Genomic DNA, 23,347 nt, shown 5'->3' on the forward strand with positions numbered 1-23,347 from the left:
CGGCCATCCAATCCGAATTGTCGAGGAAGTGATCTGTCACACCAAAAACCTCTTAACATATTGTTAGAATGCCAAGTATACGACCTGTTGGATACTGCATGCACATAAATATTAATGAGAAATAGGAGAAAAACTAAAACTATACAGACATAAGTTGTTTACTATATGCCTAAATTCCTTTAATGATATAATTGATACTACTGTTAGAACAGGAATTTAAGGACGAAGTACTTGGCAGTGGATACGCCATTTTTGAAGGATTCCGTGGGCATATCATGATCATTGCTGATATTATAAAGCCGTTCCCACGTCTCCTAATCGTTGTACATATTATTTACAGATCGACGCCATATGAGTCAGAGTCGAGCCAACAATAATATGAAATAGATAGAAAAATATTTGAGAATAAGAGACAAAGTGAAAATACTATTACTTTTTTTTTTTACATAATTTTATAATTAACTCATTCACGGCGAGTATTGCCAACTGGCTATTGTCCGGGTGTGTTTAACCCACGTCTTTTGATAACGTTGAACTTTCTTGTAGCAAGTTAGTTTGATGTACTTGTATATACGTATGAAATTGCTTCAATATAGGGCCAACTATATCGTGTCACCTTGAACGAGGTACGCTATTTAAATTTTCCCTCTCATGGCTTTCTTGAAAAACTCTAGATAATAAAGTCGCGGGCAGATCCAGCTTAAATTTCAGACTGTCTCAAGTAGATGTGCACCCCTCCTATTTCCTAAAATATAGCTGCTGAACGAGGTCTGACCTTGAATGCAATTCAACGTAATTCTTCTCAAGAACTCTGATCGCCATCAACAACCGTTCGATATTCATATATGTCAGAAACCGAAAGGGTTCGGATAGACCAAAACGCCAAGAAGAACACAAACGTAAATAACAAACAGAAAATGATCAATTTTAGAAATGAATTGTGTTATTATGCCCCACAATAGGCTACAGATGTTTGTAGTGACACTAACGCTGTAAAGTAACAGCATTGAGCCAGGAACCGAGTAAAGGTTCACAGTGATGGCGATTCCCTCTTGAGAACACGCCTTAGAAACTGCAGGGGAGTTGATACCCCATCCACAGTCCAACTACTTCAAACAATACGAAAGGGGTCGATCTGTGTTTGCTTATCACAGAAAAAAAAATCAGTCAGAAACTTTATAAACAGGGTGACGAAATCGAGTTCATACAAACGAAAGGCGGACTGTTTATCGTAGCGGGTCGACCCGGTACCAACACAGAGCTGATCATTTGGAGAACGAAATTCACTATCATTCGAAAGCCGAGTAAAGATCAGCTATTATCCAATATGTTCAGACTATAAACTTCCTTAGTACCTGAAATTGACGCCTCGCGTTATTATTTCTGAAAAATCCAAGCTGGATTTCCCGGGAGAAAACTGGAAGATATTCAGTGGAATTCGAATTGAAAGACGTCAAAAAGAATCATTAAAATGGCTCACATGGATCTTTTCTATAGAAACGAACGGCCGTTTAGGGTGTCGCAACATCAATTGCCAATCAAGTCGTCTAGGTAAGCTCCGACGATTAGTTTCTTTGAGCCCTTTTCCTCTATTTGTACTTATTGGCCGTTTGGAGCTTCTATATTCTTGGCTGCCAAAACTTTCTGCAGTCAGCATATTTACCATGTAACCTACTTTAGCAAAAGACTGCTTGTAAATTAAGGAAGATATATTTTGAAGATGAACCAATGAAGATGGGATCATGCCAAGCAATAATTGGACTAAACAACTATGGTCATCAGGAGCGATGTTTAGGTACGCACAAAAAAGTACTGAAGTACCTATCTTCATTTAGATGCAGTTCTAGGAACAACTCATAGACAATTTGGATCCAGATATGTCACGTGTTGCGTTGAAATTATACCTTGCGACATTTAGTCCATAGTATGCTCTTGTTCAGGATAGATTTCTCATAGTGCAACAGTGAAGTTACGCAACTTATTCGTTGTCCAGGTTAACTTCATGTTCTTCACGCCGTCGCAGAAAAATAACGCAGAACACCTATCTGCGCTCATCAGCAAATACGATATTCGTGTTGTTTTTACGTGAAAAAAACACGACTAACTAAATATAGGCGAATATGTCATTGTAGATCGTTTCCTACACGGGTCACTACATAAGCTCTGAATTCCATGATTCCATCGTGTATTTACTTATACGTAAGTGGGAAAAAAAGAACTTAAAAGATCAGCTTATCGAACCTAACCTATGAAGTTGAGCCATCAAATATTCTGCGTGATGAATTAACATCCGCCTTTCTATTTGAGAGGAGCGATATGGAACGCGAGCGCACTTCCATGCCTGTCACTATAACTAACTATACGTTGCTGAAATATATATGTAGAGAGCATTATATACTAACTAAGCACACTTAGCCCCCTAGTGATTAAGTCGAGTACTAACTCAAACAAGCAAGTATACCTGTGTTTATATACGCCGGTTCGGCATCTACGACTAGATAACAGTCACACTTACGCCTGAAGTCTCATCGACAGAAAAAAGGAAATGCGGATACAGATTATTGTCTGGGGCTCTTACGGATGAATTCGATAATCAAATCAGAGCGACATTGCAGACCCCACTGCACAGATCCATAATCGATAACCGCCTCTGATCATTATATAACTGGCTTGTTAAATGAAAAGATAACCGTAACAATAGCGCAAGCAGGCCTAACGACAGTTGATCAGAAAACGAACGCTGAAAACGATAATGGAAACGATATGAAACGATAACTGACTGCTACGGCGTTTGCGAGAGCTGCACGATTGTCCACCAGTAGTTGCTGAGCTTTCTATGCTGATTTAGTTCACGCCACATTGAAGCCACTACTACCTTTCAAGTGCAAATATCTGGAAGACAACGAAATGGCAAAGGGTAAAGGTAGTGGGGCACTGCGATCACTTCCAATCGGGACAGGCGCTGGAAACGATCGAACTGTCGATTTCAGAAAATGGCTCATGAACTAATCAACTATTGGGTTAATACCGGTGGGATATACACAACGACTACCCCATTCACTGGGGGCAATAGCATCACTTCGGTTATTCTTCAACTCGAGATCGTTAGAAGGATAATAGCTTCTAGGTTCTAAGTTTCTAATAGGTTCTAAGTTTTTAGTGAAAGTCGCCAGCATGCGACAGCTTAAAGCAAAGTTGTTATCGCTGGATAATGTATGGGGCAATAACAGACGGTGTGGCAGCAGTGGGCAACAGCGAATCGCTAAATATCAGAATAAGCTGGTATTGTAAGAAGATTTTGGGCCATTCATCATAAACAGATGACGTGACGCGATAAATGAAATCGCTCTTACCTGGACACAGCATCCGCTTCCCTGTACAATGGCGATAGCTAATGTACGGTTCGAAGGTAACAGATTATCTAGTTATTAAGCATTATTTAGATTTAAGCTTAGAGTTAGCAGTCGACCCAGCTTTTCCTAATTAGGTTAAGGAGAACCCAGACACTTTAAAAAAGCACATAGGCGTGTTTTATTGTTCCTCTGAACCCTACCACGTACTACGCCTCGTTTTCCTAGAAGTGATAGGCACGTACAAATGTATTCTTGTTAGGACACGTTTATGCTGAATTATGGTGTTCAGTTTTTTTTTGTGATTTAGTTCTCATATATCCAGTTATATACTTCTAATATATACATATATACGTAAGCATGAATACATAAGGCCCGATCTGCTAGTAAAAGAGAAGCTCTCTGTTATCTGGGCATGCGAAGCGACAGCGCATTCTAAAGAAACTAACATACGAATTTCTGCTATAGCAATGGGGATGTCGAAGCTTCCCTTTATCGATATGACATTTCTACTAGATCATTGTATATTCATCATCGGACAACGTGAAGATCCCTTTACGGCAAGTTCGACTGCGCTTTGCTGCTATTTCTACCGCTTGAGAAGATTACAATTCCAATTACGTCGTCTCTGCTACTTCGTTGTCTATTGTATGGCTTGCCAAGCGGTCGGGAAACGTGTCGGCAACCATAGCACAGCGGAGGAGTGCCAGTATGGCAGAATGACTCGTTCCGATGGGCCATGACTTTCTGGCCGGACCGATGGATGGCTTCTCTCCCAGCGACGTCGCCCGTATAGATTCGTTAGAGTATTGCTGACGCAGGTTACGCCGTAGTACCATCTCGTGCGATAGAAATGTGCAGGTATATCACACAGGGATACACAGACCGGATTAGGCTGAATTCTATAGATGCTACGTTGCGCGACCGAAAGCGATACAATTTAAATCGTTGTTTTAGACGCTGTCGCGTTAGTCTCTCGAACACTTCGTGTGATGCGCGAACCGTTACTCCATTATTAGTGAATACAGTCGAAGCTTCCGATAGCAAATAGGCTCATGGCACCGTCAGCGAACAGACGCCCATTGCACACAGGTGCCCACTGCACACGTGCACACTAAAATCTTCAGACACGCGAGGAGTTAATGAAGATCGAATTCATTCAGATGTTTAGCTATGGACGTATGACGTCTAGCGATTAATAGATGATCAGTACGGTATAACGTGGCGTTTGTGTCAGTGACTATCCGTTCAGCTTTGGTTTACTTTGACAGTGGTGACCACCCAAATGGTATAGGCTTATGAGAGCGGTTATAACGCAAGGTAAATAAACGATCGATATTTCAGTACAGATATTTATGCCTGTATACGTACGACTAGCGGGGCTGATATTGGATATGATTTAAACGATTTCGATTCCATCAGTTAGACAAGTATATTGCGGTCTATATAATGTCTATTATATAATAACGCTATAATTATACTCAGTCGCGTTCCGTTAACCCTAGCTTCTCTTTAGGTTAGTAAGTCACTACCCATATAGGCGCATTTTCGATATCTTCAGATACAGTACTGTAACATTTGCACTGCACGCTAGGGTCTTCTTGTTTCAGCTCCCCTCACACTTAATCTAGCAAGTTTGGCAAAAGAAAACCTAATTCGTACCCCATCGGTTTAGCCAGCGTCAACCATCAATATCTATAATCGTTTTTTAGAGGCTGCCGCTTGCGTCAGACCGCTCATAGCATACATAAAATATAAGGCGTAATAAATTGACAGATATATTCTAGCGTCAATTCCATCAACAATCCCGGATCGAACTCTGGCGAATTCGCCGTTAGTACTGTAATATCTCTTGTAGCACAAGTAACCCAAATAATTTATGGAGGAAGGCCAGTGTTACAAGAACAAATACCTGTGGTCAGCAAGTATACCCCTGGGAAACCTCCACCGACATAGACTAGTAAGCGGCAACCGTCTGCAGTAATAGATTTCCACTGCAAATGAAACTCATTGGTAGCCGTCCGCGGTAACCACTATACACCGATGACCAGATATCTTCAAAGCCCTCTCACCCAGACGTATGTGAAGCAACCTCGCCATCGAGGTGTTACTACGGTGGTCGCCTATACCTCAAGATCTTTATCCGGTGTTTATTTACACGTTCGTCGCCGACATGTGACCAGCGAAAATCGCTACTTCTACAAGACACAGGCCATCACATATCCACGTCTACCGGGTAGATCGATCGAAGCGGGCGGGGCTCGACTGTGGTTCGCAACCAATACGCAATGTTTACGCGAGCACCGGAGGAAAAGCTTCTTCTCCGCCTTGGTATCTACCTAACACGCAAGTAGACACACAGACATAGACCGAAAACGTCCTAGAACCGACGTGTACTGTCCCGCTAACGTAGAAGTCGACAGCGTTTCCGATAGCGTTTCAGACGTTCGTCATAGCTGCTAATCGCTATTAGACGTTAATTGCGGAACGAAGCAAGCCTACACAGTTGTTCGACTGGAAGACAATTAGGCGATCCAGCGGCCATCAATGCCGTAGACGCCACTATTAGTTCCACCCCAAAAGTGGACTGGCAGCCTCGTTTATTAGAGCTGTCGCAGCTCTATTTGCTAGATATTCCGTTTAAAAAGCCAGCCAAACGAGCCAATGCCCGTTCGACGATCCGTCGCTTAGCTCGGCCTTATCTTCCAGCAGAGCAGTGATTTTCCACTTAAGAAGATCCGTTATTATAGCGCTTGTGACACGTATCCACACCACCCTAACCACCACGCAAAGCATTCAACACTAACTTAAAATATCTTCGTCTCGGTCGCTTCTTTTCCCTGTCATTCAAAAAGATTTTGTCTTAATTACTTTCTTATGACAAAGTCGTGTCGTTTGATTCTTACGCCGATTTTTAGTGTTGCTGTTGGGTGTTTTTTGCCAAGGTTAAATAGAATTTAGAATAGTTAACTGCACTTTTAACTGCTCACCTGATTCCTCAGCTGATTCGTAATCGGTCGGATCCTATATATGTGACCAAGTAGAAGCGATTGGCGGGAAATGTTAGGGGGTAGCTGTTCTTGTTGCTGCTGGCGCCCCTGCTGCTACACAATTTCACTGTATAACATTCGCGTTTCTGGAAGCCATTTTATGGCAGGGGATGGATGACAACGTGTGTCTGCGTTGGGTCATGTGGATGCGTAGAGCAATACGACGACAATGCCGATTACCGTGCGCCTATAGCAAATATAGGCGCACGGAAACAGACGGAGGCCATGCGCAGGTCTCTCTTTTTTCCTCACTTTTGATGATTTGTTTCCTCTAGATGAAACGAATCAAACGTGTGCAAATTTATTTTTCCTTCAAGAGTTCGACGAACGGATTTCTTTCGTTAGTTTGTTGTCCGCCATGGCCTGTGACCGTCGTTCGTCGCTAATACTTAAGAAGATTTAATTTCAGTGAAGAAAATGCGCGAGCTTACGCATGAATCAAACACTGACAATAACAGTCGCCGGATGACAGCATAGTAAAGCCATTCGACAAGTAATAAATGTACAGTTTTGTTTTTTGCTCACGACAAAAGGGGTAAACCTGGTTGGCAAATGCTGAGTGAAACGTTTAACAAGACAGGAAGAAAAGAAGCTCAATCAGATAGGAGCCAGTACTATTATCGTAAGCAACTATCGTGCTATTAAAATTGCTCGTATTTTTACAATAATAGTTAAACCAATTTCAGACCGATAATTATTTCCCAGCCGGAGAACAGCTTTGAAGATGAGCAAATGGAGGGAAAATACGATATATAGCTGAGTTTACTCAACCCGTATTTAGTTCACTGGCTACTATAATGCATCTTACCATAGAAAATAATGATTTGTAAAAATGACGATACAAGTGAGTATACTGATTCGGGAGCGAGCTAGAAAATTCTGGGGCGCTATGATAGGAGAAATGTCTGTTTAGCCAAATGGGCCACCCATTCACATGGGACCAGCAATAGTGAAAAGGCTTTCCTTATGAAAGAAAAAGATCACATAGATCAGCATGTAGTTAAGAGGCCAGCTCATAGCATAGATTAGAGTTCTACTCGGAATAGTTGATACACGCCTCTTTAGCCGCTGACGAAGACTAGCCGGTCTAAAGCTAAGCAATCTTCATATTCTCGTCCAATTTCTATTTTTTTTCTGTCGAATTCATGTGACTTGTAAGACTTTTGAGCTAAAAAAGTTATCTCGGAGTCTAAGACCGAAAACTAAATACGGTGCGGCAATTATTGTGTAGATTTCACAGAGGATGCCCTTGAAGGTGGCGCTGAAGTCCCTATAGAGAAGCACCGAAATCCATTAGAAGATGATAGCTTTCGAAAATCGTCAATAAAACTCTACTTAGGATTCAAACGAATGAATTAAGCGTATATTAAATTTAGAGAAATCATGCCATAAGCGATAATGGAAGACGAGGTTTAACATTTACACACTCCACCCCTCCAAAAGCAATGGCAGGGTACGTGAGCAGGTACTGATCATAGTAGTTCTACACTGTTTGGCTAAAAAATAATACAACCTTGGCTTCATGCTCGATCATTGAAATCAATTCTGTAAAGAGCTAGACCGGCATCAGGACAGAACACTAATAGCAACAACAACCATCATTGTTAAATATACACAGTTTATTATCTGAAAAAGAGTACGTTTAAAAAAGCTAGCCGTTTGTCAACGTGAGACACGATCGGATAGCGATTCATTGCTGCAGCAAGTAAAAATTGAAAAGCTTAAAAATGTAAATATTCATGATTGATTTATTAATTATAGTTGCTTATAGATTAATAAATATCGTTTCTAAGGAAACGGTCCCTGCTTGATCTGCAAAAGGCTATGGCGCGTTCGTTTATAGAATACCCAGCATTGAGCAGACGACGCGTTTTAAGCGTTTCAACGTCATCAAATGATCTGAGTCAATTTCTGTGTCGTTTGACGGCTAACAGCTTTCCGTGATTCTGCTTGGTGACTAATTACTTCCTACGGATAGCTAAAAGGATTTTCCTAATTTGGTTTAATCGTTACGATGACTCTGAGACAAGTCAAAGGACGTCCTTTATTTAGTCTCCATTTAGTTTATGTAAATCCATATGTTTGTCCCGGTCAATTGGGATAGACGATATTTACGTTGTTCTGTTACAGGACACTTGTATTGAGTGGTATATTTTGTCAATGCACGAATAGCTCTGTTGTATATGGTCGTTCTAGTCTTTTCCCGTTAATTTTGCTCAATAAAAAAACAATTATATGTGTCCACACGTTGCGCTTCTGAGAATCAAACGGCTCTTGCCTAATGTTTAGCAGAATTTCAATTCTTTCTACGTGAAGCATATGTCGATGATGTCTGTTATTAACTTCTTTGTTTATGACATGGTGGCTGCTAATATCATGAAAACGTATTTAAGTCGTGTAAAGGGCTTTCGTCATTTGATAGACGTGATCGAAATACTGTAATAAGCACAGGCGTAGATTGATGCAATTGGAAGTATAGTACGTATACTAGACGACCTGTTTTTGGAAAAGTTGCATTAGGGAAGCCGCTACTGCCGGCAGATGTCGACGGATAAAGGAAATTATGTCGAGCGATCTCGTATGGCCCCCGAGATCGGCTAATCGTTCTTAGGCATGCAGCCATTTGTTGCAGCAGCGATAGAATTAACAAACACTTCAGGCTCCTACCCCCTTACGTCCCGCGTGCGATTTCCTTTACCACTAGGAACCTGCCATCCTATGCAAACCCAATCGTTGAAAGGTTTTAGCACTCACCCCCCTTTCTCTATCAGCTTCAATTTCGTTCTTCTAGTTGTTCTTATCAGGGGACCATCTTTCCGGACCGATCAGACGATTAAACACGTCTGATCGGCTGCCTGTGTAAAGCCATGCTCATTGCCGTAACTGTCCCCGTTGCTGCTTGCGACTAGTGATGATCGAGGAGGATTACATTGATTTTCTGTGATGATAGCAATGACGAAAGAAAAAGCACTGAATGACTGAGCCAGTCAGCAGACATACGGTGATCAAACATTTAAAATCTAAACGAGCGTCGGCCAGCCAGGCCGATATTAGGCAGGTAGCAAGTCAGATATAGTCTACGAAAAGGGCCGACAGAGCGATACACATCGTCTACCTACAAAGACATATAGAATATTAGTTGGCCATAAGTGCGGATCGATTCTAGACAGGAATGCCCGATGAACAAATCAAAAGCGGCAAAGAACGTACCGCAAAACACTGAAGAGGAGCGTTCAGAAGATCAGAACCGAAAAGTGTCTACGTTGACGAAGAAAACAATAGAAAACAGAAACGGGTGTGTGCTCTGTTGAAGTCGTTGAATTTTGGGACACACAGAAATTATGCCGATCCTTAAGGAAGTAGCATTGCGGGCTGTTGGTAAACAGGACAAAGAAAACAGTCGTCGGTCTGTCATTTCGTTGTTGACTAATGCAGAGAAGTCGTTGAATAGCATTATATTGCACACGATGCTCAGCAAAAGCGATGTCCGTCTGAACGAGGTCATTGAATAGGTCAAGGAGGACATTCTTTGTACAGTGGATGGGTTACATAATGTGCGACGTAGGTGTACACTATAATGTACCATAATATTACCACGAACATGCAAATTCTGGTAACAGCTGGCTTAAAGGTGGCTTTGTATAAGCCACGATGTTCGGATTCGGATACCTGCGCGAAGCCTTGTTGCGAAGACCTTTTTCGCAACTACATATCTCTATAGCATTAAGGAAATGCGACAAAGCCTAGGTATCGCATATGGAAAGAATGCTAATCTAATAGGCTGAGTATGCGTAGCCGAGGGCGGTACTCCTAATAGTCGAGTTTAAATTGGCTCCAGAGACGGAAGCTACAACATGGCGCTCCAAGCACTCAAAGGTCGGCCGAGGATAGCTAGGAAGGCTGGACAAGGCACATTATAAACTCCTGCTCCAGAATCATGTAACTGTAGACCCATTCATTTCAATATACCGTGTAACATTGTTTATTTACAAACGATCTATATACACGTCGTTCTGTTACTTATATAACATGCTTTTAGCCTCATCCATCCTGCGCTCTCTGGAAACATATGTACATTAGAGTGGTACATAAGCTGTTTTGTACATACAACTAACTGAAACGCTAGAGCTGAAGCCCGTTCAACCTGCCACCGCTGCGGCGAAAAGGCCAACTAGCGATTTGTCAGCTCTATCGGCTTCTTTTCCATCATATTTTCTAGCAATAAATGCACCCCAGCACGTTACACGTTAACGTGAAGTTGTTTCGCACCACGTACTACATGCATGCGTCGGCGGCTATCACTGCTGCGTGCGCTTTACTTTCATTACGTTGCTGGGCTGTTCAGTGCGTGCATAATACATCTGTATACGAATGTCCTTTGTTATCGGCAGCAGCTCGCCTATGGGGCAGACTTCGCTCTGACGGTTCCGTCGCGATTCTGCGGTCCTGCTTGCATTGTCCTTTACATTATTCGTTATTTTCTCTATAGTTCGGCGCGGCGGAAGTGAAGAGATGCGGGGGCAGGTTGAACGATGAGTACTAATGATTTAAGAGTTATGTCGACAAATATTGTTCGGTTTGCCGGTGAATCTTAGTCTTGTCCCAATGGTGGCAGTGACATCCCTCGATTGCCTAGAGAAACCGATACTATATAAATCTTCGTATATCTTTGTACACATACCCTAGCAGAAAGAAAGGTATGAAGATAAAAAAAAAGGAAGAAAAGCAATAAAAAAAAAAAAATTTAAAAATATATCCACGATAAAAGAAAAATTAACCCTAAGTGGAAGCGACTGGGGTCTCTAGAAATCATCACAGGGGAGCCACTGTATCGTGCCAGAGGACCACGGAGCTCTAAACAAGATAACCTTTACGTGCAGAAGTGCATCCCCGTTCAGACATATATGTGAAGGGAATTTTAATGGTGCGATGGTTGATTCAGAAACGAACAGAAATAGATCCGAAAGAGGACTAGTAGGCGGCAGAGTATAAACATAGAATTGGTAGGAACCATCATCGGTATCCTATTGAAAACTGTGTAGCCACATAGAATAGCATAGTGATAATTCAATTGTTTGCAGCGATCTTTGATTAACAGGGATATCGCCTAGTTCATCGTCTGATGGATGACTGCTTTACAAATCACTCAACTGTGGTAAATGAAACAATATATATATATTGACTGACAATAAATGAGGTAGAACTATATTGACTTTTTTTCATATAAAATTATATACCAAATTTTATGGACATTATACATAGATGATTCCTAAATTACCTAGAACTAGGCTTTTCTGTATTAAACCTATCTTTGTCTCGTTCTTTTCTTGCAGCGTTCGTTCGGTTCTCGATGAAGCGTTTGCAGATTAATCTGCCGTACACAGTCGTACTATTCGTTTGTGGAGCCTTTGTTGGCTTAGCTTCGCACGCTTACCCTGAAGTATTCCAGCTTTACACAAAGCCCGCATCCATTGATCCGAAGATTCTGCTTCACGTTTTCCTACCGATCCTTATCTTCGAAAGTGCATTTGCCATGGACGCCCACGTTTTCATTAAGTGTTTCTCTCAGTGCCTAATTATGGCCGTGCCAGGATTAAGTAAGTTGGAGTTTGATGTACCTATCCTGTACGAGTGTATTCGGATATAAGTGTCATGTTAATTTGTTAGCTAGAACATAGTATGTACGTCAATTGAAACGTATCTCCACACAATACCGACGATTAATATAATTATCTGTAATAGCTAACCTTGGCCAAAACCCCCGAGAAGCCAGGCCTGTTGTCGTATCCAGCTACTCATACAGTGTTGATTGTTGCGTCGGCCAGATAAGTAAGCTTCGGAATCACGAGCATTAACTTACCATGGACTTTCATTGCTAGCTAAAGCTCAATGACTTTTTCAAGGCATGCAAATGTCCAAGGTCTGCGATATGCATGTATAGTTAAGATAGCTTTCCGCTGTACACCATCGAGTGTGGAGCGTATATATTTCAGGTCTTACAACAAAAACAATATGGCATACCTAAAAATGTACACAGAATCAGCCTTCGTTGTATCATCTACGCAAGCAAATTTTTATATATGCCTAGTAGAAAATATTTCTACGTGACCATAACATTTCTGATATATATATATATATATATATATATGAAATAAGTACGCCCTAGTCATTTGTACGTGCATTACAGGTGAGCTTTATCTCTCAACAGACGGTAAGCCAGTAGAGCGAAGACAGAATTGGGGATCGCCTATTGAAGCAAAAAAAAAAAAAGGCAGATTACTCTGCTTGAATTGGAAAAATGGCAACAGGTTTTATCGTTTCGATATTGGCAACTGTTCCTCTTCACGCACAGCCGCAACAGAATTATACTGCACTTCCATCAATAATAACCAGCGAAAAAGATACGCGTTTAAAGTTAACAGTGGGCCATAGATTGTTTCCCAGCAGATTCATGTCGGTCGACCAGACCCAGAACTTTACGCACATGACCCTCGTACAAAACAGACATTGCGTATCAAGGCATCAGGTTCTGCTGCCTACGGATAACAGCGTTGTATATAGCCCACAAAGTACTTTCAGGATATGTTCGCTTTTCATCTGGTTCTCGCATACGTTGTTTGAAAAGTAGCGTCTTAGCCTCAATCGTTCCTTGTGCCAGTAAAGCTATGTCTATTTTTGAATATGTCGTATGATATGACTTCCTCCGACCTCTTGTGCCTTGTTACTCCGCCTTGTTTTGCAGCACGTTCAGAATATTCTTTTCTACCCCTTTGTTTTTTTTGTCGTAGTCGTAACTCGTGTTTGTTTCGCTGCGCCAGCGACGCTCGCCACCGTATCACTTGGTTTCCCCTTGTAGGCACGTTCTTCACAGCGAAGATGATTAAATGAAGAAAATATGAAAAAGTAGCTTTTTTTTTTTTTTTTTTTTTTTTTTTTCCGCCTAACGGTCTCCCGACAATTCGTTCGCCCTTCAATCATCGCTACTGTAATCGCCGTGTTACCGCGAACCAAATGGCTTAAGCAGTGAGACGTACAGATACCACCCGCAGCTGTGTTCCCAGTGGGTGGCGGACTATCGTGGCTATACAGGGACATCTTCATCCTCGCCAACGTGATCTGCACGCAATATGGCGTCAGTGGTGCCATGATATGTCATCAAAACACAACAGGCTCGATGCGGCCACTGGAGATGGGTAGAAAAAGAACAAAAGATACCCGAGAAATCAAAAAGCATTATGATACAGCAATTGTCGCAGTTGCCCTCCGACCATGATGTCCCTGCTCCCCCGTTCTGCTGTCGCGTTTTTCCGTAAAAAATCATACAATACAGAAAAAAAATACGAATGTTTTCAACAGCATCAATAACAGCGATACCGCCAATATGAAAATTGTCATTGCGTGTCAAATATACCTACTCTTCTTTTTTGTCTTGCTATTACATCCATCGCTATTATCGTTGGTCTTACTCTATAAGCTGAGCAATCAGGGGCCGATCAGGGGTGTGTGTAACTGAGGGATTGGCCGGAAGGCCGTTATCGTTGTCGGATGAAAGCGAGCTCCCCAACAGTTTCACGGCCACTATGGGGCCCTTGCTGCCTCAGTGGCGACGACGTTAAAACTAAACAAAGAATTCAATAACGTTAAGAAGACAAGCGAAGAAAGGAATTATTTATGGGAAGAAGTAGTCTACTGGAGTAAGCTGCATAGCATAACAGTACTTCTACCGATTGATGATACTGTCAGGCCAACGCCGGTGAAAGTCACGATAGCTATATAGCTTGAAGCACAGCAGCAGCTCTCGATTTATACATCCGCCAGAAACACGGAATAGAGACAAGTTTCTGGAACAACTTAAACCGAAGCTATTGCAAGTATCGATGTGCATTTTAGAGACGACTTAGTGGGGTTCGGTGATATTTAAGCCAGTTTGAAGAGGACAACGTAAAATTGAATGTTTGTGGCCGAGGAAGTAAGTTAGGGTACGTGCACGATAGCGAAAGCTATATATATATAATTCGTGAAGGTTTCCTATTTTTTGCTCGTAATGGCAACGAATAATGAGTCCTTGACGCTGAGGATCAAAACTACCGTTCAGTTTGTATTCCCTTACAAAAAAAACACTCTCTCCATTCATGTATCTAACGCTCGATGGCAATTTTTTTCCTGTTAGCATTTAATTCTATACACGCTTGTATGTCAATGGAAATGATCCTTTTTTCATATCTGACACATACCGTAAAGATGCGATGCATTTTAGGGGATTTATTAGAAATTGCGCACGGGAAAACGAGTCCGAGTTATAAAAAATAAAAATGCGGACATTATAACATGTTTAAGTCTTTCTTTACCTCTGTCTCAGTATTAAGGCTTATAGCTTAAACAGTAACCCTGTATCCAGAAAACTAGCCAGAATAGCCAGTCAAATCCTTTGAGTAGCCGCCCACCAGGTCAAGGAGAATCACTAAACCCCAAGAAACCTGGTGATCAACCGCCGCCTATGATCAATGGCTAGCAGGTCCGGGTGCGCCAGCCTGTTACGCAACGCACAAATGATATTATCCGTATGGTAAAGTGATAACCTTGACGCTGCGCATTCAGTCCTTAGTTCGGACTCCCAACTCCCTGAGCTCATCAGCTCTGCGGACTGAAACTAATGACATCTCCAGTATTCAAAAACAAGCACCCAAAAATCGTTACTTTTTGGTAAATCAATATTGTATTACACAGCCAATATGCCATTGTCAGTTAGTGGAAATATCTGTGTAAGGAAGCTAAATAAATGAACGTTTGTGAACTGGGTTTTTGCTGTGATGAATTAAACGGGCAGAATAAGGGATCGAAGTAGCTCTGGGTTGTAGTGGTAGCAACTAAACTAAATTTCTAACTGTAGGAATCGTAGAAGTTATCACAATTAGCCAATCTGACAGCCATATTTCCAGTCGAAAACTTTGATATAATTGAAGTTGCCTCAGTTGAGACCTTCCAATCTGTTAAATTGGTTCTTGTAATTTTCGATGTTGATACTTTTGTTAATACTGTCGTTTACTCGTCAAAACAAACATTTCGACATAAAAACAGTTGTCAATTATTTGCGCTCGTTAATGGTCCAAGCTTTAGCATAGGCCCATATGTATTAGACCGATAAATTCACCAGCTGATCTTACCTAGATTTAAAAGCCAACTGCAAACTTTTATATAATCGTTTTTCCAAACGAGAAAATAGTACCTTGTAGAACGCAAACGCAATTTAATCTGGTATCATAGATTATCTTTACATCTTCAATAAATAGGAAACGCTTCCCAGCGTTTACTGACAGACTAACAAATGCCCTGAAAATATATTACGGCCTTTATGAAGACTGAAACGGCACAGTGATCGTAAAGAGCAGACGACTCTTTACGCCACCACATATCAGTAACTTTTACGGCTTTAAAAGTAACCTTCGATGGAGCATCGTGTAAAATATTTAGCATGCAAACTTATAATCGAACAATTATCAAGTCGAGTGATCCTCACCGATTCTGGAACTAACAACGACGAAACGTTCCGGGAAACTATTTAGGTATAGTGAAGCTGTTCCCTGTAGTTTACCTGACAAGTCGACCATTTTACTCTCCCAAGCATCACGAAAAAAACACAATTTTCAAAGAACAACACATTCAAATTTAGGCACAAATTATAATACCGGCACTTTCTTTTGTAAGAAATGTTCAACAAAGGCACCACCCCTTAACAACAATGGAGTTGCAGTAAAAATTATACCTGAGAACAAAATCAACCGCAATGCAAACTGCGGTACAGGGCAGACATTTAGCAGAAGCGCGGGCAAGCTGGCGGAAAAGGCTAGGGAAAGGGGCGAAGGAGAAGCCGCGCTACCGGGACTGTCAGGATCTCAGAGATAAAATAGCTTTTTTTTTGTTGCTTAGGGCTTCGTCGTTTGTCGAATTAAAACTCGCTGAGTCTTCCCAGGATAACGGCTGTTTCAATTAGACAAGAAACGACATTAAAGCATGTTGCCCTACCGCGCCGTGCCAAATGGCCAGTAAAAACAATGCTAAAAGTAGATATGCCACAGACCCCATAATATCATCACTCTTATTGTACTTTGGATATATCCCATCCATTTCGATGGCATGGACGCTAAGATCATACAACTTCGAAGTTTCCTGCGTGTACTATTTCATGTATGATTGCACTGTCATGACATGTCTCTAGTCTACGGATCTATTCTATTTGACGGTGTCTGCTTTTATTGCTCTTATCTTTATCGGCACCATTGCCGTTTTACCTGACCCTTATTATAACAATTATTATAATCACGTATGATTATAGACGTGGTTGATCCGTTAGTTGGACAGAACTGGGTGTGCCGGCACTCTCGAGCACACCGAAATCATTGTCACAGCATTATAATGTTGTTCTTTAAAGATAGTAAAAATGATTATCCTAATTACGTTTACAACAGTTACGCTGATGATGGTGAGAACGGTTATTTCAGCGGCTTCCACGGCTGAGCTGAATCCAAGGATAACTCACGTTGGTAAAGACAAGGATAGTATTGTCGTAGGAGCGTTTTTTTTTGTTCTCGCGCCAGATATGGTGGTCGGCGTCGGAGTCACAACCTAAATTTATTACGCTAGAAAGGATGACAGTTTTGTCAGTAGTGCTATTTCAGGCTGATTTCTTTAATATTGGCGTAGGAGGAATCATTGCCGCGAAACTGGCGAAACCCCCAAGGTGTATTATACATGAATAGTTAGCGTAAATAGCGAAAGCTAGTAGTAACGTACGAGACGCCAACCTCAACGCGTATCAATTTAACCATACTTTTGCTATTGGTAGGGTTATTGAACAGCCCAGACGACTGACGCTTTGTGATTGCTTGTATAGTTCTGTCGTTGTGGCGGAAGCAAAACAGATCAGGCGACGACGACTGAATTTTCGCATATCAACTGAGTGCGCGATGAGGTTCAGATGCCTCAATTCAACTGACATGAAGACTCAGTGTTGTTAGGACTCGAACAGTTAGCGGTGATTCTCCGTCGCTCTGGATCGGATGACTCAATTATTCGCGTCCGGTCGAATGGTACGATTTTTTATACTTCTTATTTTTTTTTTTGTTCTCTACGTACACCGAAAAGCTTCACACTTCTTGCTTTTATTAGATTTCTGATTGGATTGGAATCATTGAGACGGGTCGCTTGAAATAAAACCATGGTAATTGAACGATGACACCTTTTGGAGATTGATCGAGCAGTGGAAATCGTCGTCCAGAGTAGGAGCAACATAGGGGCAAATCTAGCCAGACCAAGGAACAACTGGCGTATGTGTCAAGTAGGGCAAAGGTAAATATCTTGCAAAACGAAATTACTGTCTATATCAATGGCTTCTCATCCCGCATGCTGCATTGTTCGTTACGTAGTTTCTGAGCGAAACATTACGCTCCACTCATACAAACATCACTCACGGTTGTTCACGATTACTTCATGGATTTCACGATACTGAAGTCTAAGTTCGGTACTACTCATCGAACTTAGTGATAATATGGCCGCCAGTCAATGGCAAGAGTCGCTGGTATACAGAAACACGTAATAGGATGCGACATTGAATATAAGTGCAAACAGTTCCTTGTGCTTTTTGGGCAGCTAGCGGAAAAAAAAAAACAGCAGCGAGCTACAAATATCGGAAGTGTCAAATCCAAATCGAAAGGTGCCGCTTGCTTTTACGGTCGCTGCCATATCTTTTGCGACGCCTGTCGATGCGGCCGTCGTCAACAGGCACTTATTTCGGCCCTGGTAAGTCATCGTCAACGATGAACAAGTAGGTGGATTGTCAAATAACTTGTTTAATGTTCCGACATTTATTTGTCTATTTAGCTCGTTCAGGTCTCGGCTAAGGTCCGGAGAGATGAATTCTGTACATCTTTCATTGGGGAAGATGTTGGTGTTTGAAGACCGTCATTGAAAGCATCGGGGATTTTTATTTGCTCGCCGGTATATTCGCCACTAGCCACCAGGGGCAGATTTCTCAGCTGTACGACGCGTGTAACGTTAAAACCATGTGAACTAAAGCAGTGACAAAGGAACGTCGCATTTACCTAACTGGTATCATTCTAGAAGTATCACAGAGAACAATTAAGCTGCAGAAAATCGATTCGGGTCAAATACAATAGTAGCAATTGGCTGCTTAAGTGAAGCATCAGACGAAAAGCTGCGATTTTCACTCAGGCCTCTTTGACTGATTCCGTGTACTACGAGTACTGGATCTGGTCCGCCATGTCAGAAGGCACTTATGCATCTAGTCGAGAAGCTGCCTCACCCCTTAAATAGAATCTGTCTCAAGGAAAAAAACATCATCGTTTACTGTAGATAGACGATTTGTGTTTATAAACATTTGGTCACGTTTCGTAGTACATATCGCGTACATGCCACGTGGCTATTAAAGTTTCATATTTGTTTCACTGGCGCACCCTGAATAGATTGTTGCGTCAGAACAGAGACTTCTGAACAGACGTTTCTAAATTAACCATCAAGTTGTTCGTTATCAATTGCGGCTATCTATCAATAATATTTACAGAAATACGGTGACGTCTATAAAAGCACTACATTTGGGTTCAGCCTTCGTTAAAACAACGCTGGGCCTGTCGTGTCGTTGAACAGGCCATGGTGCCTCTTGAAAACTGACTGAACATTGCTAAATGAACCAAATCTATGCATACTAGGTCCGTGGAATATATGCGCATCATTATGTAGTGCCTCTGATATATAACGTAAGCAAATTACAGATAGGGACTATAAAGCTTTTTACAGACACCTAAAGGCTGATACAATATCGCTTTTCAGTCGATGGGCTTGCTTACCAGACATCTTGTACAGATGTAGCAATTAAACCCGCTTAACTACGCATGTGCATAATATGCTATTACTATTGTGAATCACCGATACCAGCAACAACAACAACAACAACAACAACAACAACAACAACAATATAATAATAATAAGGATTACCAACATGTTGTTAGGCCATCTTTTGGGCCTATTACATGAAGCCACCTACAACTAGGAGAGAAAACGAGAAAGCTAGGAAACGAATGGTTAGCCACCACTGGCACGTAGTCTCGAACGAAACGAAAACTCGAATGTTTCGAATCGTTCACGAACGCGCATATAGGACTTCATCATTTTTTCATTTATCGGCTGCCATTTACATGTCACCAACCGTATAGAACGCTCGCCGATTCCATCACCAAGTTCAGTGGTACTTCTTTCGCGTGACTCCTACGTCAGCGCACAGAGAGCCGGACCAGCGATGGGCCCACGCGCTCTCAAGGGGGTATCATTGTGCTAAACCTGTCTCGGTTGTGTCCTGTTTGAACTGACGACTAAATGTTGCCCTAAGAGGGCATGAGGACAAAATGCCGAAAGAAGCGGGGGCGGAAGGCGTACATAGATGTTTCGCACAAGATTGTCTGACTGAAGAACGACTGAGTCAGTCCAAGAAAACCTATAACGTCTACAGCGAATAAAATGCACTGCGGTGATACTTCGTTGAGGATTTGGCCCGTAAATGTTATGCATGATCAGAAAATTGAAGACGATCTGTCGCCGAAGTCGCCACTTGGCTAGATGCTGCTGTTCTGTTTTATATCGTTTTGATGAGTTCTTTGTGGGCCTTGTTCTGTTGTTATAACTCATGACATAAAACCATCATTTCTGCCATTTAGTTGGTTAAATCAACTCTCTAAAATAATAAAAGAAAAAAAAAGGTCAAGATAACTGCAGCCTGCTACAAATCAGAATTTTGCTTTTAGAAACATACGAGTTGTAATATTCGAAAATCGTTGAAAGAAAGTAGGCGGTTTTATTGCGTAGCTGTGTGTAAGTCTATTCGTTTCCAAACAAAAGCCCATTGGGTATCCTGAGAGCTAATGAGACATAAGCCTATAGCCATATATATATATATATATATATATCTGTTAATGTAGATATATTCTTATGCAGATCCCTTAGATAGAATCATCAAAAATAACTAACGCAAACATAATAAACAACACCAGTTACTATTGCATTTATATACACAACTGGTTAGTTTCAATGACCTGGCACACCGCAGTGCCATGCGCAGGTCATGAGATAACAAGCAGCAGCTTTTTTTTCGTCAACCCCCGCCTACCCCACGCGAAATTTCGTCAACAACAACGATAGCAACAGCTATAGTAACCGCAGCCACGACGCGAGTATACTCTTTGAATATTACAATGGTCGTTACCTATTCAAGCTGTCATTTTAGATTAAAAACTCCACACACATCATTTATCGGTTATGCACTGGGGCTTATAGATATATTCATTAGCCGTTTGTTACATGGCAACGTTACGGGCCCGCGCATACGCGACACCCTAAAATAGATGCCGCGCACAGACATTATTTACATAAATCTTTGGATATCGTCAGCTATGTTGTCAGTTGACATAATACTGTAAGCTGACAGGGGGCGTGCTTGGCTAACTCTAGACGAAACTAGGAAAACATGGATTACGTCGGCGAGCGTCAACGCCGTAGCTGTTGTTGCTAGCGGCGACAGGGATTTTACGTCTAGTAGAGCAACAAGTACCAATTAATATTTGTTCCTGACTACTCGTTGCTGAATCGGCAATCCACCGGTATTTGTAACGCTTGTTTATGTCCATACGCTTCGTCACTATACTCGAAGGAAATAGGTGTTTTTTTAGAAAAATAAAAACACAAATTCATTACGATAAAGACAGGTAGAGTTACCTTTGGCGTCAATCAGCGATTTTTCAATATCGTTACGCCGCACAGACCTTCACCAGGATTATTATACACTTATCAAACCGACGGTCGCAGCCCTTGTCGGCTACAATGCGCCTTCTAATAAATTCAATAAATATTTCCGTATACTAGCGCTAACGGTCTACGATGGATAGTAGACTATAATGATCCGAACTTGACTAAAATAAATAGAAAAGAAAAAACGGTTATCAGTGATACGAGGACGCTTTGGCCGACCCGCCATGCAACACTATTAAGTTTCCAAACGAGATGAAAAGGGATTTCCCGGATCTTAATAGTAAAATGTAATCGTATGTCAGCATCAGGCCAAACTGAGTAGGATGCCCCATCGTTGATGGTGTTGACCATGGAGGAGTTACGGCTGCATCGCCTCTGACAGAGAGTTTTCTGACGATGACAACTTAACTATTAGCCAACATGCGCGAGCTTAGATAATTATCTTTTACTTAAGGAAAAGCTCATGGCCACGACAAATGCCAACAAAGTGAAGCATATTATCTCTAGGCGCCACCTATCATCATACTGGAACGCGTACTAGACGTCACAGCCCGAAATTAAACATCTATTGAAAAGGCACATTGGCAAAGGAATCCTTTACAGCGAACTGATTAATAGGAACATGAAGGCATACATGAGTACTCTATATATATATATATCCCGCCAATGATACAGCGTCTCCCTATGGAACCTATTCATCCTTCATGACGTTTTCGGCCATCCGTCCGCCACGAGGGGTGCGTTGTTTCCTCACTTATATACTTGTAATCCGCAGATTATTTGGTGGGGTCGTTTTGTTATCGCGAGAATGTCTCTTGTCTTTGGCCTCGTGTTGCATCAATGTTTACCAGCAATGTTCATTCTACAGTGAAACTCGCTTGGTTTTCCAGTGATTAATGTGGCTACATAGAGGCAGGTATCCCAGGCCCCCACCCCCTGCTCCTGCCTTTAGCAGAGCTTACCGAGTATGTAAGCAGCATTAGTCGTCTGCATCAACGCTATTTACACCAGCGGAAGAATCATGATCATCGCCATCATCATAACGCCAGATTTAGAAGCATCGTCGCTGTCAACTGTGCAGGCTAAAATCATACCATCTAGCTCTGGACTAACGGCAAATAAGTTTATGCGAATAAACAACATTACGGTGCCATCACGTTATGGCGAACAGGTACCCCCAGACCGTTTTTTGTCCTGTTGTGGCTCTAGCGGATATAAAATCGCACTTTATCATAGCAGCGCCGGACGCCTAGTTAACGCTAGCATCAGTAGCAACGGACGTTGCTGGCAGTTCGTGTCAGAGAATAAGTCAGGGGTCCCTGATATTGCCGGCAGCTGATGGTGGTAGTATGTTCCGAAGAGCTGTGAAAGGCGCTGGCTTGGTAAGATTTGGCATGCGATGGAGAAGCTTGTGTCGGCCTTTCGGTCAATGGCTGAGGTTAGGGACTGGCTAGTCGGCTACTGGACACGGGCGACTTATATACGTGGTCTGAATAGCATGTTTATGTTAACCATCTACCGCAGTTGCTGTCGATGTGTGAAGGCTATCACGCATTCGCTGGACGCATCCCTGACACAGCAGTGACCCATTCCACCCATTCCTATGGCGGAGTACCGCCAACAGTGATGGCCCTTCGGAAACGAATAGCATCCATGCTGACCATACTATTCACACCCAGTCGAATATGGCAGCCTGTCTCATCCAGCTAGCTCCCGCTGCCCCCTGGACGCCAGATAATGGTGATCCCGGTCCGATTTGACGATTCATGGGGTCTTTTTCACGCCGGGGGATGGGGGGTGGGTAAGAGGGGCAATAACCGCAGTAGCAAGAGTGCAGACGCGACGCCTTTTTTGTGGGTGACATTAGCGCCTCGATTACCACATCTATTTCCACAGTTATCTTTGCTACCAGTTAGCTATGTCAATTAATTAGCTTGCAACTATCGTCACCACAACCGGTGCGGTTCGCGGCTCGTGCAACAATCGATGTTTGCTTGTGGTGCTAACAGGTTTTCTCGCACGGGTAGTCCTGCATGACTGAAAGCATCCATTAGCCTGTACGACCAGCGCTGTCAGAAAAGAAAAGGTCTGCAGACCTTTACTCTTGGCGTACCTCTCGACGGGCATGATGGCGTT

General features: G+C 42.2%; 1 protein-coding gene across 11 annotated transcripts in view; it reads left to right on the forward strand.

The window, feature by feature from the left end:
- LOC111252343 (sperm-specific sodium:proton exchanger-like) overlaps window positions 1-23,347 on the forward strand; it is a 135,561-nt gene that overhangs the window by 49,973 nt on the left and 62,241 nt on the right. For 9 of the 11 annotated variants that reach the window (XR_015330429.1, XM_086993261.1, XM_022810051.2 and 6 more), the window contains one exon: window positions 11,734-11,997. The exons of 1 other annotated variant lie outside the window; for it this stretch is intronic. Coding sequence is in view for 9 of the 10 variants with exons in the window: in XM_086993261.1 (XP_086849387.1) it covers window positions 11,734-11,997 (264 nt within the window). In the remaining variant the exon portion in view is untranslated. Of the gene's footprint in view, window positions 1-4,261; window positions 4,671-11,733; window positions 11,998-23,347 lie in introns of those variants that run through there. One more of the 11 variants, XM_022810049.2, reaches the window with a different exon arrangement.

The sequence above is a fragment of the Varroa destructor genome, unplaced genomic scaffold (genome assembly GCF_002443255.2).
Source record: "Varroa destructor unplaced genomic scaffold, Vdes_3.0 BEIS01000006.1, whole genome shotgun sequence".
Classification (NCBI taxonomy): domain Eukaryota; kingdom Metazoa; phylum Arthropoda; class Arachnida; order Mesostigmata; family Varroidae; genus Varroa; species Varroa destructor.